Below are 16,751 nucleotides of genomic sequence, written 5' to 3' on the forward strand. Positions count from 1 at the left end.
TATACTCCTGCAATCGTCAACGGAGCCGGACGTTGATTTCGTGCGAGCCAATGATGGTGCCATTAGCAAAATCATCAACCAGGTAGATTATCAGTTGCCGGAGATGACGGTTTGCGGTTGATTCTTAAATAACCCAGAACATTGTATAATGTATGCAGCCCGTGAAAGTCTGGCTGGCTAACGGACCTACGGTAAGCGTGGCGGCAACTTGCGCAATTTGGGAACAACCCGCTGAAGATACTCCAGTTGCTTCAATTATCTCAGGCGCAGGTCTTCACCCTCCATCCCAACAAAGATACATACACAATGGTGCGCCGAGCAGTCGCCATTCCGAAAGCGGCCAAGAACGCCTTCGTACCCCCTTCACAGCGCAAGCAGGTTTTCTTGTGAGTCCACTCCATGGCGAAAGTGGCTATACACAACCTCAAATTTCTTATCCTCCGCGGTTCCTCAAGACGAGGACTCCATTCTGCCACCTTCCAATTCGCGCCCCTTCACGTCGTCTGATTTGTACCCACATAACTAACTCATTTGCAAAACCAGGCCTGAGTTTGTGATCGCACTAGCCCGCACTCCCTTCCTTTCTCCTCGTTATGCCCAGTTCCGAGTCCCTCTGAACTTCAACAAGTTGGATCTGCGCGACTACCTCCAAAATGCCTATAACGTCGGTGTTGTTAGCGTGCGGAGCTACATTGAGCAACAGCCCATCACTCGTATCACGCGAGACGGCAGGAATATTGGTGCCTGGCGCCGACCGAAGGCGCAGAAGCGAATGACCGTCGAATTGCGCGAGCCCTTCGTTTATCCCGAAGAGCCCAAGGATCTCAGCCCGTACGTCTTCATCTACCATACGAGTGGTCACATAGAAGGATGTCTCGTGCGAATCGTGCACAGCACTCTTCTTGTTGTGATGATACAACCCCATAGAGAGTCCATGGCTAACGTATTGCGTGATGCACCCACAGATGGGAGAAGGAGTCATGGGATGCTAGTGAAAAGTGGCAAGCAAAGATGCAGCAGGGTATGCAGCAAAAGTCGCACTATGCCCAAGAACCAGACGCAGATGCGCGTAAGGCCTTTGAGGAGCAGGCCAAGGAGCTCAAGAAGGCTCCCGAGGAGTGGCGACCGTCTTCGAAAGCGCTGGGCTTAGACCTCGCACGCAGGTTATCTGTCAGGACGGGTGTGAAGTCGGAGAAATAGAGACGTGTGCATTGCGGCTCTGGGGACTTGACATGTCAATGTTATTTGTATTCTAACATTCATCTGGCGCACTACTGTATGTATTATATCATTATGATTTTGCGGTTCAAAGGTCGCGAAAAATTCGACGCGACTTCCAATTTTCCTTACAATATGAGAAACTTAGCGGCCGAAGGCACCGATGATCTAAGAAATGGCTTCCGTAGTAAATACATTAAACATCCTATTCGACTGCTTGGGTTCAATTCGGAGGGTTATAGAAGACAAGAGATGAACAATTACTAACAAAGCGCACTGCGAGGTTCATCCACGCTATGCAAAACAAGTGGAGGAAAGAAAGCTGGCAGAAACAGCAGTACAAGGCCACGAAAACGCACGCAACATCAGTCAGCAAGAACAATCTAGAGTCGGCTCTCCACAAAGGTCGGCTGGTGCTGGCCGGGCCAGTGGGCATCGGGCCAAATGTGACGCAGAGCTTCCCATATGTGCCTAGGAGGACATGATTAGAATGAATGTAAACCGGGCGTGATGTCGGAAAACTTACTGGACGTATATTATTTCCAATCCATCCTTCACTTCCTGAGGAACGTCCTTGACATCCTTCCGATTCGGATAGGGCAGAAGCACGGTCTTGACGCCAGCACGCAAAGCACCGATGAGCTTTTCCTTGATGCCTCCAACAGGCATAACCCGACCGCGGAGGGAGACCTCGCCAGTCATGGCAATTTGTGGCGGGACTGCCTTGTTGGTAAAGAGGGAAATAAGAGCTACAGTATGAGCGAGACCGGCAGAGGGTCCGTCCTTGGGGATCGCTCCAGACGGGCAGTGAACATGAAGACTGCGACTCTTCATGATGTCTTCGTTGGGGTCGTGAGTCAGGCCTAGTTCAAATGAATGGGCTTTGACCCATGTAAGAGCTACCTCAACGGATTCCTTGAGGACATCACCGAGTTTGCCAGTGAGCTGGACACGCCCATTGCCAGGCATGTCGGCCACCTCAATGAAAAGAATGCTTCCCTGACCACCACTTGAGTAGGCCACCAGACCTGTAACCACACCAGGCCGTCCGTGTTTTTCGGCAATTTCCTCCTCAAAACGCTCGATGCCCAGAATCTCCTCCAAGTCTTCGACAGTCACGTTGGGGTTATACTCTCCCAATCGATCCGTGTCTCCAGCGTCAGCTAACTGGACGGCTTTGTAACGGCAGATGGATCCAAGCTCACGCTCCAGATTACGCACACCGGACTCGCGAGTATAGGCAGTGATGGTCTTGTCGATGACTTCGTCCGACAAACTGATCTGGTTCTCTGCGAGGCCGTTGGTGCGAATCTGTTTAGGAATAAGGTGACGCTTGGCGATGTGCCGCTTCTCCACTGTCGTGTATCCTGAGAGTGAGATTGTCTCCATGCGGTCAAGTAGAGGAGCAGGGATTGTATCAAGTGAGTTGGCCGTCGCCAGGAAAAGCACCTTGCTTAGGTCAATGGGGATATTGATATAATGGTCAGTAAAGGTGTGGTTCTGTTCAGGGTCCAGGACCTCCAACATCGCCGCCGAGGGGTCGCCTTGGAAATTGGCACCACCGATCTTGTCGATCTCGTCAAGTAGAAAGACAGGGTTCGCAACACCGACTTTCTTGAGCCCATTCACAATAAGACCAGGCATGGCGGCGACATAAGTGCGCCGGTGACCTCGAATCTCTGCCTCATCACGGACACCACCGAGAGAAATTCGGTGGAATTTGCGGCCAAGAGAAGCAGCGACCGATCGAGCCAAACTCGTCTTTCCAGTACCTGGAGGACCGACAAGAAGCAAGATGGGAGACTTGTCAGTAGTGCGCTTTGCTTTCAAAAGCTCAAGGCGAGCTTCCAGCGCAACCCGATCGCTCCCTGCGGCCAGAGGCAAGTCGGGCTCCAGATCATCAGTGGACGTCGTGTCAAGCTCTCTAGTAAGAGTCGTGATCTGCCGTTCCACATCGGCGTTGGTGTTCTGCTTCAACCGCAGTACCGCGAGATACTCCAACAAACGCTTCTTGATCCGATCCAGACCATAGTGGTCTTCGTCAAGTTGCTTGCGGGCTCGTGCCAAAGTCTCCGGGCCCAACTGGTCTTCCGTAACCTTGGCCCAGGGAATCTCAGCCAGGTTCTCCAGGTATGTACGGCAAACCCCATATTCGGCATTGGCCGGGTTCATCTTGCGTAATCGTTTCAACTCCTTGTCTGCAACTTTCTGTGCCTCAGGACTGAGTTGCGCGTCCTGCAACTTCTGCGCCAGCTCATCAATTTCATTTGGTTCTTTCTCTTCGTTATCGTTGTTTCGACGACCAGCGGGCGCAGGCGGCGTGAGGCCTGATAGACCTTGCATGGCCCGACGCGCTAGAATCTCCCGGTCTCGAGGATCGATCTGACTAATATCAACACTCGAGCTGGAGGGGAAGGTGGTGGTGATAGATGTCACCTTGACACTGCTCTTGATATGTTGAGCTTGGCGGGTGAGGATCTCTACCACGCGCTCCAAGCGCAGCTTAACATCGAATGATGCCAGGATCCGCAGTTTCTCCTCGTAACTTGCATCGGAGACGTCGGCCATAAAGTCAGCAAGCCTTCCCGCGTGACCCAATTCTGAGTTAGAGATGTATAATTCAAACTTTCGCGCGACAAGTGGTGAAACTCGATTGGAAGCAGCCGAGAGAAGGGAGGAAAGGCGGAGAAGAGTCAGAAGTTCGCGAGAGAGCTGTCGCAATTGTTGAAACAAGTCGGCAGCCTCGGGGTCGCCATGAAGGGTTGATGCTATAGTAAAGAGCAGGGCATGTTTAGCATTCGCTTGTCGTAGACTGGTGAAGAGCATTAGCTGGAAAGGTGAGCTTACAAGTCTCATCGTGCAGCAGCACTTCCGCCTCGAAAAACGGACGATCTTTCAGAACCTTCTTGATAGTGAAACGCTGAGAGCCCTGTACCAGCAAGAAGGGCTCCGCGTACGCCCGACGCTGAACGCCGATGACCTTTCCAACCACACCATGGCGGAACAGATCGTCCTTACGCGCTTGACCAGCGTCGATTGAGTCGTAGTCGTCCTTTCCTCCGGTTTCCGACTGATCGCCCTCCAGCAGCTGTTGTCCATCACGGCTTAAGAAAGGCGAGGCAAGAGGTACACAGCCGAAGGTGATGGTGTTGCCATCGCGCTTCGCAGGTCGGTCGACCAGAGATGACAGTAAGTTAGTCAGGTCTGGGCGGTTGGAGACTGGAATGCGCAAAGTGACACCTGGCAATAGCACAAAGCCCTTCGCCAGGGGCACCAAAGGAAGTTTGACAGTCCGACCGGTGTTGGATCCCATGCTGAATGGGGATGAAGACCGGACAGTGGCGAATGGTAGAGTCGAGTGTCTATGTGGAGCGGTCGGGGCGATGACGGTCTCACTAGTATGAAGGACCAGCCGAGGACCGGTGTTATGAAAGCATAAACGTTGCTTGTGGTTGTGGTATCAGGGGGTACGGAGAGGCAAGTAAAGAAAGAAGAGAAAAGATTCAGAACTAGGGATATGCTAAAGATGAGGTGATTCCAGAACCTACGGTCCGAAGGCTCGTAGGCCGTAGTGGCTTCATATGACTCCAGGCTCGGATTAAGTTTTGGGGGAGGAGGCGGAAGTCCGGGGGAGGGCGATAAGAGTCCAGTCCGCATGTCCTCTTAATCTCCACGTCCGGCTGCCGAGGTACGGCCGCATTCGCATGTACTTCCTGTTTTCTACTCGGTTCGACAATGACCGTGAAGCCGGACTCCTTCATACCTCCTGGTACAGCTGGATGCCCTACTTGCTCATGACTGGAGAGTGGAGACAGCGATGCAGCGTTCAAAGAAGTACATGGGTTAAACATCAGTCTTGTCAAGATACACTACTGCGATTATGATGGACTACACCTCGATTCCATGCGTCTTTAGATCGGTCGTCTTTAACTCGTCCCGTGACCTTACACGAAAAACCGCAACCCTAAAGCTTCCGGGGGCGAGTTGCGACGTTATTGCTAAGAAGCAGCTATTGTGCAGGAGTACTCGTATACGCTCTTTTCCTACAGTCGTGGGTATGAGCGCCCATCTTCTGGTCATTCAGCCCCGATAAGCGCTTTCATAATCAGGGAGGTGAGGCAGGACCTACTAACTAGTATCTTACTACCTTACTACCTACTGGCTCGTGGCTACCGATACTGAGGTTATTCAGCACCAACTAAGTTAGTACTTATTGTTCGGATCGTGTCTCGTGATCGGCCTCCTCTCCGCGGCATGCGACGGTGTCCCCACTACTTGTCTGCGCAGTGCCGTGCTGGCGACTCGCACAGTACCGGGTACTCCCATTTGCGCAGACCACGACGCGGTGGACCCGTGGTTCTCGGGCCATCTGGAAATCTACATGGGGATGCACCACGCAGTAAAATTATGACTGCGCTGTGATAGCTCCTAGTTCTCGACCAACTTTTCCATACGCTTTTTCTTCGCATTAGCCCATCGATTGATTCGCACACTCGGAGATCAACCACTCACACAGTCTTGATTCGGGTTTATCTTCTCGTACAGTCACCCTCCAGCAATTTCCACCATGGCGACCCCCGCCCCCGCCACCAAGACCACCTTCACCATCGGCACACGCAAGTCCAAGCTTGCGCTGGAACAAACAGAATTGGTCTCCGCTGCCTTGAAAAAGACACACCCGGAATGTGAATTCAAGATCTTTTCCAAGGAGACGGCTGGCGATCTCAACACAAAGATTGCTCTGCGGGACTTCACAAGCAAAAACCTGTGGACCGAAGAGCTTGAAGAGCTCATGATGGACGGCCAAGTTGACCTGATCGTCCACTCCCTCAAAGGTAAGTTGGTGGCTCAATTCAGATGGACGTGTTGCCATACACATGTACTAAATCGGCTGTTCCTCCGTTACTTGACAGATGTGCCGACCGTTCTACCTGCAAGCTGCACGCTTGGCCCGATGATGCCTCGCGAGGATAGCAGAGACGTCCTGGTTGTGAAGCAAGGATTGCCTTACAAGAGCTTAGCCGAAATTCCTGCTGGGTCTATTGTCGGCACTTCGTCTATCCGCCGAACAGCGCAATTGGCTCGCAAATACCCGCATCTGAAAGTCCTCGATGTTCGCGGGAACATTGGTACCCGCTTGGCCAAGTTGGACGCTGAAGACAGCCCCTATACGTGCATTATCCTTGCAGCGGCTGGCTTGCTGCGACTGGATCTGGGAGATCGCATCACGCAGTATCTCGATTCAAGCAGTGGAATGCTTTACGCTGTCGGGCAAGGTGCTTTGGGTATTGAAATCCAAAAGGATAACGTCGTCCTGCAAAGCATGTTGAATAAGATTGGCCATTGGGAGACGACCTATGCTTGTCTCGCCGAGCGTAATCTCCTGCGAACCCTCGAAGGCGGCTGCAGTGCTCCCCTCGGAGTGGAAACGGAATGGGTGCAAACTGCCGAGGGCAAGAAGAAGCTTCGTATGCGCTCTGTGGTCGTGAGTGTTGATGGACAGCAATGCGCTCAAGTTGAGATTGATGGCGAAGTCGACTCGACGGAGAGCGCAGAAGCCTTCGGCGTTACTGTGGCTCAGGCCCTGATTGAGCAAGGTGCTGGGACCATTTTGGAAGAAATTCAACGTCAGAAGCTGGCCAAGGAGACTGCTTCCAAGTAAAAGCTACTGTCGGAAGCATTGGCCACATGCTTGTAGATAGCCCACAAAAGATACCCTATCAAGAGAGAGCCAAAGCCCGCCGCTCGAAGCGTACGTTTCTTCATCCAGGCAATAGACTTCGAATTGAGAGTAGGTCTGCAGGCTGCTCCATGCAGTCTCACAAAAGCGTTTCACGGCTTTCAAGGGCACCGTGCACAGCCCACTCAATTTGCGTAGCGCAACACAACGTTTGTCACTAACCGAAGGCTTTCAAGAACTGCTAAACTCGGGCTGGAGCTTGAGTACTAAGTGGGAGAGTTTTAATTTTTTACATCGATTATTGACCTTCAACCACGATTCAACGTGTTGCCAGCTCCCTTCGGATTGGCCTCGACGTATTCGTCCCATGCACGTGCTTTCATCGTCTCTTCATCTGCCCTGTCCAAATCATCCTCGTCCACTTCCGGTTTGATTCCAGACTGCTCACCACCCTGAAGAACATTGCCTCTCCGATGTTCTTCGTCCAGGTATTCTTCGATTGTCATGGTAGGGAGGTTGTGACCAGAACGGAAAACACCTTGCTGGAGCTGTGTGCGGCGATCCAACAATGTGAAAGGCTGCATGGGCTTGCCTTTCTTGTCTAGCAGAGGCCCATTGCGTCCGCGGCCTAGTAATTGTGAAAGAGATGGATCTAAGCGATCTGAATAATTAGTGCCTCCCAGATTACTTCGTTCTCTTGAATCCTCAGGGGTCGGTTGTGGGGCAACTGGCGCCTGGCGAATGGCGGACAACATGGACAGTTCCTGAATCAGAAGATCCAGCGCCTGGAAAGATTGATGCACAAGTAGTTGTATCTCGGCGAGATACAAGCGTCTTGTGTCGTCATCATCGCTCTGCAGCCGAGCTTCATTTTGAGCAAGATACTTGATCCTGTGTCAGCCTTCATCGCACAGATCTCCAAAGATTGTATCATGACCTACCTCCAGCTTTTGTTTCAGTTCCTTCTCCTCACGAAACCGTCTGACTTTTATATCTCGCCGAGCCGTTGCGTCGTTCAGGGGTGCGAGTGTGAATGTGAATGGGTTGGCCATGTATTGTTCAAATAACTTCTTATCGCCCGGTGAGAGTAATTCATAGTTCTCAAGTCGTGAAAGGAAGCTTTCATATAGTTGCAACGTGCGTCGTAGAGACTTTTCACGGTCTGAACTGGATGCGCGTTGCATCAGTTCGGCGAGATAGTATTCAAGTGTCAGGTACCTAGGATGTGAACATCAGTCATTGCTCACTTCTCAATCGTGAAATCAGAGTCTTTGACTGACTGTACATCTCCCGTCGAGATATCGTCCAAGGGCTCGTTGGAACTGAACAAGGACAGAACGCTGACTTGTCGTTGACATTCACCGAACTTGGCGATCGCCGTGTTGACGGCATCTTGGTACTCCTGAGAATTTGTGTCTCCCCGCGACTCCAACCCTGCCTTTGCATCTTTCGCGGACTGAAACAGCGAGCGTAGGCTTTGAGACTCTTCCATCTTAATAGAGCAGAAGTATGTCCACCAGCGACGATTTTAATGTTGGAGTAATTTTTGTCTCCCCGCAATCCTGACCTGGAGCTTTTGACCGAGCGATAAGGCACGATAAGTGGGGGAGGTAAGCCCCATCCTTCTTATCGACAGGCAAGCAATAGGCTACCGCCATCATCGAGTCAGCCAGTTCGCGCCTGGAGTAGTTGGGTGGCGTGTCCACCGACGGAACCCTCTTTGCCCTCAGACAGAGATGGACTAGCCCTGTACTTTCAAAGTTAAAGTGTGCATTTCCGGTACAAAGGCAACTACCAGTTCAATAGATCAGATCAAATCAGACCAAAATGTCGTTCAACGGTGGCCTCAATGTTTGGCCATCTCAACAAAGGCTGAGTCTCATCATTGAGAGAAGTTCTTCCCAGATCTACGTTATGATTTGGCCCATGACTTCGTAGGATATAAAGTCCCTGTCCGCACCGAAACGAATCTTTCTCACTTCACATACATATCTCAAGCGGATGCAGTTCACCTTGATACCAAGTTCATTGCAAAGCATTGCTAGCTCCAGAAACACTGCTTTACCAGTGCCGGGGATCTGACTGCTCCATCGCTGAGGTGCCACATCTCACTTCATCCATCAGCTGCCCACCGTTCCTGCTCATCTAATCTATTTTTTTACTCTCTTCAGGTAGCTTGACCAGAATCTTCGCTCTTGCACGAGGCACAGCAGTCGAGGAACACACACTTCATCATGCCTTCTCTTGACCTTGGCGACAACGTCTCCATGGGTTCATCGGAGGAGTCGGAACGAGAACTCGAGAATCAAGTGATTCCAGACACTCACACGCTTCAAAGACAGCGAACTCAAGAAGCCAACTTTCAATTTTTGTATGTCTTTACATGATTCCATACACGGCATTGTCCTCTGACTCAAATCTAGGCTCAAGCAACATGCTGAACGGGGACCGGAAGCCTATTCAGAGTCCCGGAGCCACTACAACAATGATGACAAGTTCGAGGATGATTTATACAGTGTACCAAGCATCTCTCAGTTACTCAAGAGACAAGAAGCGGGTCGAGCAGATTTGCGTCCACGAGTCTACCAGCTCGAGCTTTTTGAGCGAGCAAAAACAGAGAACACAATCGCAGTGCTCGATACTGGTACGTCGGCTTAGTGACCCAGAAGCACTGATCGAGACTGACAAGACTGACAGGATCTGGGAAAACATTGATCGCTGTACTTCTCTTGAAGAACGTTCTGCAACAAGAGCTCATTAGCCGTGGGGATGGGAAACCTCCACGAATCGCATTCTTCTTGGTAACTCATCTCGTATTACTGGAGACGTATTGGCCACACATTTCTGACTTTCCCCAGGCTCATAGCGTCACTCTCGTGTACCAACAGGCGGCAGTCCTGCGACAAAATCTTGACCAAAAGGTGGCATTCATCTATGGTGCTATGGGACCCGATTTGTGGGAAAAGAGCACTTGGGAAGAATGGTTCACCAAAAACATGGTCATCGTCTGCACGGCAGAAATCCTGAATCATTGTTTGCTCAATGGCTTCATCAAGATGGACCAGATCAATATCTTGATCTTCGACGAAGCCCACCATGCAAAGAAATCCCACCCTTATGCTCGGTTGGTCTCTGCAATTTTCGTGAGAGAATGTGACTATGTGGCTAACCTGCCAAAAAGTATGATTCGAGAGTTCTACCTCAAAGCGCAACCGTCGGAGCGTCCGCTAATCTTTGGTATGACGGCATCCCCTGTCGATGGGAAGACCAAGATGACAGAAGCTGCAGCGTTAGTTGATCCAAGGCTGTGATATCCCGGCATACATCTGGCATCTGACATTTATGTTCACAGGCGACTAGAGGCTCTTCTCAACAGCAGAATTGCGACTACGGCAGATTTGGCGGGACTTCGTGAGGTCGTCAACAAGCCCACTGAAGAGACTTGGACATACCCAAAGCTGGACCCCCCATATGCGACCAAGATGTATTCTCAGCTCAAGCGAAGCTTCGGGAAAATCAAGTCTTTGGAACCTGTTTTCCGGTTTGCCTGGACTGCCAGCTCTGAGCTAGGCGAATGGTGTGCTGATCAAATTTGGCGGCGAGCTTTGAGGGAGGACGTAATTCCCCACCTTGAAAGCAGCATGGAAAGTCATGCTGCGCTCAACTCGCCTGATCAAGCGCAAAAAGAAAGAGAACAGGAGCTTTCTGCAGCACAGGAAGCATATGAAATGGTGCAAAGTTACAAATTGCAAGACCCAACCGATCCCAATCAACTGAGCTCTAAAGTCAAACTTCTCATTGAGAGACTGACGCTTCACTTCAGTGAGTCGAGTGAGAATAAATGTATTGTCTTTACAGAAAGACGCAATACGGCGAAGACATTACTTCACCTTTGCGAGCGCCTGTCATTGAAGAATCTTCGTCCGGAAATTCTGATTGGAAGTCGGAACTCTGATATCACTGGAAATGTGACCTTTCGCAACCAATTTGAAGTCACATCCCATTTTCAGGATGGGAAAGTCAATTGTCTCTTTGCGACCGCAGTGGCGGAAGAAGGGCTAGATATTCCTGACTGCAACTTCGTCATCAGATTTGATCTTTACAACACACTCATCCAGTACATTCAAAGTCGCGGACGTGCCCGCCACACGAGATCGAGATTTGTGACCATGATCGAAGCTCATAACGAGAAACACAAGAAGAAAATTCAAGAAGTGCGGGAGTCGGAGACTTTGATGAGAGCGTTCTGTGAGACTCTGCCAAAAGATCGACTGTTGCGCGGCTATGAGTACGATCTTGATCTGAAATCATTACTTGGCAAAGAAAGGGGGAAGCGTACTTACACCATCGCATCCACGGGGGCAAGGTTGACCTACGAACATGCCATCGATGTTCTTGACCGGTACGGTGCTTCACTTCAGTATCGTGAAGAGGACATCGAAGAAGGTCGCAATAGTGGCCAAAGAGGAACGCGCAAATATGTGAACTACATAATCATCTCCATGGGAGACAAATACGGTTGCGAGGTCATGCTTCCAGATAAGTCTCCTGTTCGAGGTGTCTTAGGCACAATGGAATCGAGCAAGGCAATGGCAAAAGGGTCAGCGGCTTTTGATACCTGCTTGCTGCTCCGCAAGAGCAGCCTACTTGATAGCCACTTCAGACCGATTTTTCGACGAACACTGCCTCTCATGCGAAACGCAAAACTGGCGATCGCGTCGAAGAAGCAAGAAAAGTATGATCGGCGCTGCAAACCGTCCTTCTGGTCATACGGAATTGGTTCAGCACCAGAGTTACTCCATGTGGCAGTGATCAAGCTAGAGCCGATCAAACCTTTATCCCGTCACCACGCGCCGATGTTGTTGCTCACACGGCAGAAGCTCCCAAGTCTGCCGCCATTTCCTGTGTATTTGGATAATGATGTGGAGACGACTGTTCGGACCGTGTGCGTTGAAGGCTCGATCGCTCTCACAGGAGATGATTTGGACTGTTTGACAGCCTTCATGCGATCGGTCTTCCGTGATGTTTTCCATAAGGTATTTGAACCACTGGGAGAAAAATTTCCATATTGGCTCGCGCCTGCACGAGATGGCATGGTCGGCATAATGAGTGAGGAGCAACCACGCGAATTGATCGATTGGGATGCACTAGAGTTTACCCGAGGTCATGATGATTGGAGATGGTCCCCAGACCTGGATCCTAGTGTGCTTCTGAAAACATTCATGTATGATCCATGGAGTGGGAAATATCGATATTTCCCACTGAGGATCGATCCTGACTTACGTCCATCAGATGTCCCACCTGCATGGGTGCCACGCCGACGTGATATCAACATGGAAAACATCATGAACTATTCGTCAAGCCTAGGCAAAAAGTCAAGAAACGCAATTTTGGAGCAATGCGACTGGAATCAACCTGTGATTCACGTCGAGACAGTGTGTCTCCGCAGAAATTTCCTTGATCCAGGCGCAGAACTGGATAAAGCAGAGAAAGCGGTTTGTGTCGTTTGCCCGGGACCATTGATGCTTTCAGCTGTAAGTTTCTGCGTACGCTTCTGTAAGTACTGGGATGGAAGTACTGACAACTAATAGCTACCATTGACCTTTGTGACATCTTGCCTGGCGTTTCCTGCTATTATTAGCCGTATTGAGTCGTATCTGATCGCATGGGAGGCAGGCCAGCACTTGAACCTCGATTTGCAGCTGCACCTTGCCCTCGAAGCCCTCACCAAAGACTCGGACAACACAGATGAGCATCGAGAGCTTCAAATCCACGTTCAAAGAGGCATGGGCAAGAACTATGAGCGTCTCGAATTTCTCGGGGACAGCTTTCTGAAGATGGGTACGTCAATCGCACTCTATTGCCAGAGGCCAGACGACAATGAATACGACTATCATGTTTACCGGATGTGCCTCGTTTGCAACAAAAATCTCTACGAAAGGGCTGTGAACATGAAAATACACGAGTTTGTTAGAAATCGAGGGTTTTCTCGGTGAGCTACTCGCAATTATCTTGTCAAAGCGGGGACTAACGATCACATTTATAGCAACACTTGGTTCCCTCCCGGCCCCCGTCTTCTCCAAGGCCGGGACATCTCCAAGAATTTCGAGATGGAAAGTAGTCACGAACTTGGCAAGAAGACAATTGCTGATGTGTGCGAGGCCCTCATTGCAGCGGCATTATTATCAGGCGGCAAAAGCCATAGAATGGATAGCGCTGTTCGCGCCGTGACTCTCTTCGCACACAATGATACACTTCAGGTCACTCACACCGCAACATGCTGGGCAGACTACTACTCCTCTTACACCAAGCCGAAGTGGCAAAATAGCAAACCGAATGGCTACGAGCTGGATCTCGCGCAACAGATTCAAGCAAAGCTTGGCTACACGTTCAGGTGTCCCACTTTGTTGCGATCTGCTTTTACACACTCGTCGCTTCCACGCCATCTTGCGATTGTGCCGTGCTATCAACGCCTCGAATTCCTGGGCGACGCACTTCTTGACATGGTTTGTGTCGAGTATCTTTTTAATCGCTTTCCGGACAAAGACCCTCAATGGCTTACAGAACACAAGGTCAGCGCCCAGTGGTCAACTCTGTCATTACATGGCAGGACTAATACTCTCCTCGCAGATGGCGATTGTCTCGAACAAGTTCTTGGGCGCCTTGACGGTCCACCTCGGACTGCATCGACATCTGCAGCATGCAGATGGGCCTATTCAAGGTCAGATTACTCGCTACGCATTGGAGATGCAGGAAGCAGAAGAGAAGAGTGCTGGGAAGATGGACTATTGGCTTCATGCCTCGGACGCACCAAAGGTAGCAAATTGTTGCCGAGAGTAATCTTGATAAGTTTATTTTACCATGATGCTGACCTTCTCCCTCTGATGAAAGTGCTTGCCGGACATGCTCGAAGCATATATTGCCGCAATATTCGTGGACTCCGAATTTGATTACAGCGTTGTGCAAGAATTCTTTGGGAAGCACATCCAGCCGTACTTTGAGGACATCTCACTCTACGACACCTTTGCAAACAGACAGCCAACAGTAAGCATCCCTCTTGTACTAGTGAATTTGATCGATCGGTGGCTAAATTATAGAAGACCTACTTGTTCCACCAAGTGGCCAGCATCTATGAATGCCGAGACATCAGCGTAAAGGTTGGCAAAATTCCCGATACAGACTCAAAACAGCCCAGGATACTTGCAGCTGTCATGATACATGGCCAATATGTCGGAGAGGCAGTTGGCAGTTCCAGTCGGTACGCAAAAATTCGTGCAAGTGAGCGAGCCACCGAGGCACTCAAAACACTCTTACCGGCTGATTTTCGCATCAAATTCACATGCGACTGCGGATCGGCGGACCCTGGTAGAGTGAAAGGGAATTAGGCCAATTTGAGAACCGGGACGGAGTCGTTCGATAAGGGGGGGGATTTTTGAAACAGCATTAGGCGGAATTTAATGTGCTTGATGCGTTGCTTCAAGAATTGAATTTCTATACTCGGGATTCATTGAATAACTCAGTATGTAACCTTGTAAGCTTAGTTCATACCTATCTCCTTAGCAATAAGAGCAAGGCATCATCCTTGGCATGAACTCTCTCTCATTCATGCCGCTGAGCCGTTATCTCATTCCCAAAGCCGCGGTCGAGAAACAAGTTGCCTTTGCCGGTCTGGTGTTGTAGAAAATGGCGACAACAGAGGAGATGTCACTTATCGTCAGAATATTTACCCACATCACTTCCAGAACTACCCAGGTCACTTCCAGGAGGCAAGTTTCTTTGACCTGCATTGGAAAGCCCGAGAGCGGCGGGGTATCTTGTTCTGGGGGAATCCAGCGTGAAGGGCAACATACAGGGACGACTGTGGAAATCCGCTGGATTCTTGCTCCTTCTCTTCATCATCCACAAACTCTACAATTGGTCCATCGATGGGCTCACAGGCAAGGTAATGTGCGAAGAGTTCCCAAGGTGCTCCTTCCCTTTTGGTGAAGCCGTATACCGGCGAGGGCCGAACCTTGAAGACGCCGGACTTGTTGAACTTAGCCTCCACAAGACGGCCATGTTGTTCTCCGCACAATGAGATAAGAAGGACCTGTCGTATTCAAGAAAACACCAAATTAGTATAGATTCTTGTCCTTCATGAAAGCAATCAGTAGAGCTGTTGAGAATTCTTATCCAATCACACCGGAAAAAGCGACGTTTTTCCAAACTCCTTTTGCTCAAGGCGATTTTTTATCACCTGAGCGATGCACGCTAGCTCGCAAAGGAGGACCCTGCCATCGCCATACCGGTGCGTATCACTAGCATCATGTGAGGGGCTCTTTGTCCTGTCTTGTGATGTTACTCGTAGTTTTCCCTAATACGACAAACTGGAATTTGGGTGTTTGTAGGATAGCGGCTAAGGAAGCCAGCAGGAAAGTTCGAGAGGGAGTTGCCATGTTGGACCTGAAGCCATCTCGAAGTAGCGTAGAGAAACTCAAAGTTACCCTCCGTTTCTTTACACAAGCCCTCAAAGTAAATTTTCAGATATGTGAAGATTGTCTCCGCATTCTACTCCATGATTTAGGCATCGTGGCTTTCGGGAATGCGAGCTGTGCCTTTTCGCGGTCGGTAGCAAGTGTCGTAAATCCCATGAAACTCGCGGTCGTCTTTTGACATTTTCGATGCATCAAAAGAATACCGCGAAATCTTGTCGGGAGCCATAGGCTCGAAGAGACGGGTACCTGTACCTGGTAGGTCTTGAGTATCGGAAGTCTCAAGGGAGACTCTGAGCTTCGTAAGATCCTCGCGCGAATACATCGCCTTCGAATTGGACTTGAGATCTTCATGCACGGTCTTAACAGCTTGCTCGTGTTTCATTCTCAGAGTCGCACGAGTCATTATGACATCGTCACCAATGTAGATTATGTAGTCCATCATGAACCCTTCAACTGTTGAAAATGGTAGAGGCTGATTAAAGAAGCTGAGGGACACGAGGAGAGGTAAAAAGTGTTAAAGAGGGATGAAATTGGCAGCATCAGGGGAAATGGTAAAGGAACCAAGAGTGATCTCCCATCAGAGGTCACGACCAGTGAGGCGCAATACAGTTCCTGGACATATACAAATGTACCTAGTATAGTAAGTAGGGAATCCGGTTGCGTGTACCTAGAGCAGATGGTTTGCAGAGGTGCGTGTGCCTGATGGTGGCCTTATAGTCGGGAGAGACTATTTGGACATTACGAGAGGGGGTGAATCAACTTGACAACTAAGGAATTGAACGACTTCATGGGATCCGGGAGATCCATCGGAGAAGGGAATTGAGGGTTGAGGACAGTCTTTACAGTCGGATTCTTTTGCATTGCAATGACACACTCCTTTTGATCTTCACTTGTGCCTCTTGACATCCAACGGATAGGTGTTGTACGGTCGGGCTGGGAGATCTCTGGACGTGCGTGCGGGTGGTTGTGGTTGGGTTCCTCTATGACTCGACCTGTCTGGTGAGATCAGACTGCCTTGAGCATTCCCCTCTACACTAGGTACGTAGGTAGTTGTTGTAGTGGGTACCTATGCAGTACAGTAGTACCTTAGGTACCTAATGTAGTTTTCACATGATAGTACTTGTCATTTGCGGCCGCCTTTGTACCGCCCATCCTTCCAGGCAAGACGAGACGTGGGTGCACCCAGGAAAGAACATCTCGTACTTGATACAATTTTACAGCAAGCTTGGAGAATTAACATCCTGTAGTCGGTATCTCGCTATAGCCACAGTTCTCAAGGCCATATTGACATGAGTCTAGGTTCAATGGGCTACGTAATAGACTGAATAGGCTTCTTCGGTGCCTTTTTAGAGGGTCTTTTTGAAGGGTCTTATAGAGGG

The 16,751-nt window shown here is 50.0% G+C and overlaps 7 protein-coding genes across 7 annotated transcripts; 3 read left to right on the plus strand and 4 right to left on the minus strand.

The window, feature by feature from the left end:
* Nucleotides 1–306: 306 nt before the first annotated feature.
* Nucleotides 307–1,200, plus strand: N7539_003821 (mitochondrial 54S ribosomal protein uL23m; the record flags this gene model as incomplete). Its single annotated transcript, XM_056933423.1, has 3 exons — nucleotides 307–386; nucleotides 544–831; nucleotides 966–1,200. The coding sequence occupies 3 exons, from the start codon at nucleotides 307–309 to the stop codon at nucleotides 1,198–1,200; spliced, it is 603 nt and encodes a 200-aa protein (XP_056790964.1).
* Nucleotides 1,201–1,601: 401 nt separating this feature from the next.
* On the minus strand, nucleotides 1,602–4,531 carry N7539_003822 (putative LON domain serine protease; the record flags this gene model as incomplete). Its single annotated transcript, XM_056933424.1, has 3 exons — nucleotides 1,602–1,689; nucleotides 1,745–3,986; nucleotides 4,066–4,531. 3 exons carry the CDS (start codon nucleotides 4,529–4,531, stop codon nucleotides 1,602–1,604), a joined length of 2,796 nt encoding a protein of 931 aa, XP_056790965.1.
* A 1,254-nt stretch (nucleotides 4,532–5,785) lies between these two features.
* N7539_003823 (Porphobilinogen deaminase) lies at nucleotides 5,786–6,880 on the plus strand (the record flags this gene model as incomplete). Its single annotated transcript, XM_056933425.1, has 2 exons — nucleotides 5,786–6,053; nucleotides 6,132–6,880. The coding sequence occupies 2 exons, from the start codon at nucleotides 5,786–5,788 to the stop codon at nucleotides 6,878–6,880; spliced, it is 1,017 nt and encodes a 338-aa protein (XP_056790966.1).
* Nucleotides 6,881–7,206: 326 nt separating this feature from the next.
* On the minus strand, nucleotides 7,207–8,390 carry N7539_003824 (IGBP1/TAP42 family protein; the record flags this gene model as incomplete). Its single annotated transcript, XM_056933426.1, has 3 exons — nucleotides 7,207–7,782; nucleotides 7,840–8,116; nucleotides 8,179–8,390. 3 exons carry the CDS (start codon nucleotides 8,388–8,390, stop codon nucleotides 7,207–7,209), a joined length of 1,065 nt encoding a protein of 354 aa, XP_056790967.1.
* A 742-nt stretch (nucleotides 8,391–9,132) lies between these two features.
* Nucleotides 9,133–14,283, plus strand: N7539_003825 (uncharacterized protein; the record flags this gene model as incomplete). Its single annotated transcript, XM_056933427.1, has 11 exons — nucleotides 9,133–9,269; nucleotides 9,322–9,542; nucleotides 9,596–9,699; nucleotides 9,757–10,022; nucleotides 10,080–10,187; nucleotides 10,251–12,432; nucleotides 12,490–12,890; nucleotides 12,945–13,470; nucleotides 13,529–13,714; nucleotides 13,790–13,942; nucleotides 13,996–14,283. The coding sequence occupies 11 exons, from the start codon at nucleotides 9,133–9,135 to the stop codon at nucleotides 14,281–14,283; spliced, it is 4,572 nt and encodes a 1,523-aa protein (XP_056790968.1).
* Nucleotides 14,284–14,602: 319 nt separating this feature from the next.
* Nucleotides 14,603–15,202, minus strand: N7539_003826 (uncharacterized protein; the record flags this gene model as incomplete). Its single annotated transcript, XM_056933428.1, has 3 exons — nucleotides 14,603–14,717; nucleotides 14,749–14,962; nucleotides 15,184–15,202. 3 exons carry the CDS (start codon nucleotides 15,200–15,202, stop codon nucleotides 14,603–14,605), a joined length of 348 nt encoding a protein of 115 aa, XP_056790969.1.
* Nucleotides 15,203–15,457: 255 nt separating this feature from the next.
* On the minus strand, nucleotides 15,458–15,811 carry N7539_003827 (uncharacterized protein; the record flags this gene model as incomplete). The annotated part of the gene is made up of 1 exon (XM_056933429.1): nucleotides 15,458–15,811. The coding sequence occupies one exon, from the start codon at nucleotides 15,809–15,811 to the stop codon at nucleotides 15,458–15,460; it is 354 nt and encodes a 117-aa protein (XP_056790970.1).
* Nucleotides 15,812–16,751: the final 940 nt, after the last annotated feature.

Source organism: Penicillium diatomitis (genome assembly GCF_028827545.1).
Source record: "Penicillium diatomitis strain IBT 30728 chromosome Unknown utg000004l_segment0_segment0, whole genome shotgun sequence".
In the NCBI taxonomy this organism is placed as follows: Eukaryota; Fungi; Ascomycota; class Eurotiomycetes; order Eurotiales; family Aspergillaceae; genus Penicillium; species Penicillium diatomitis.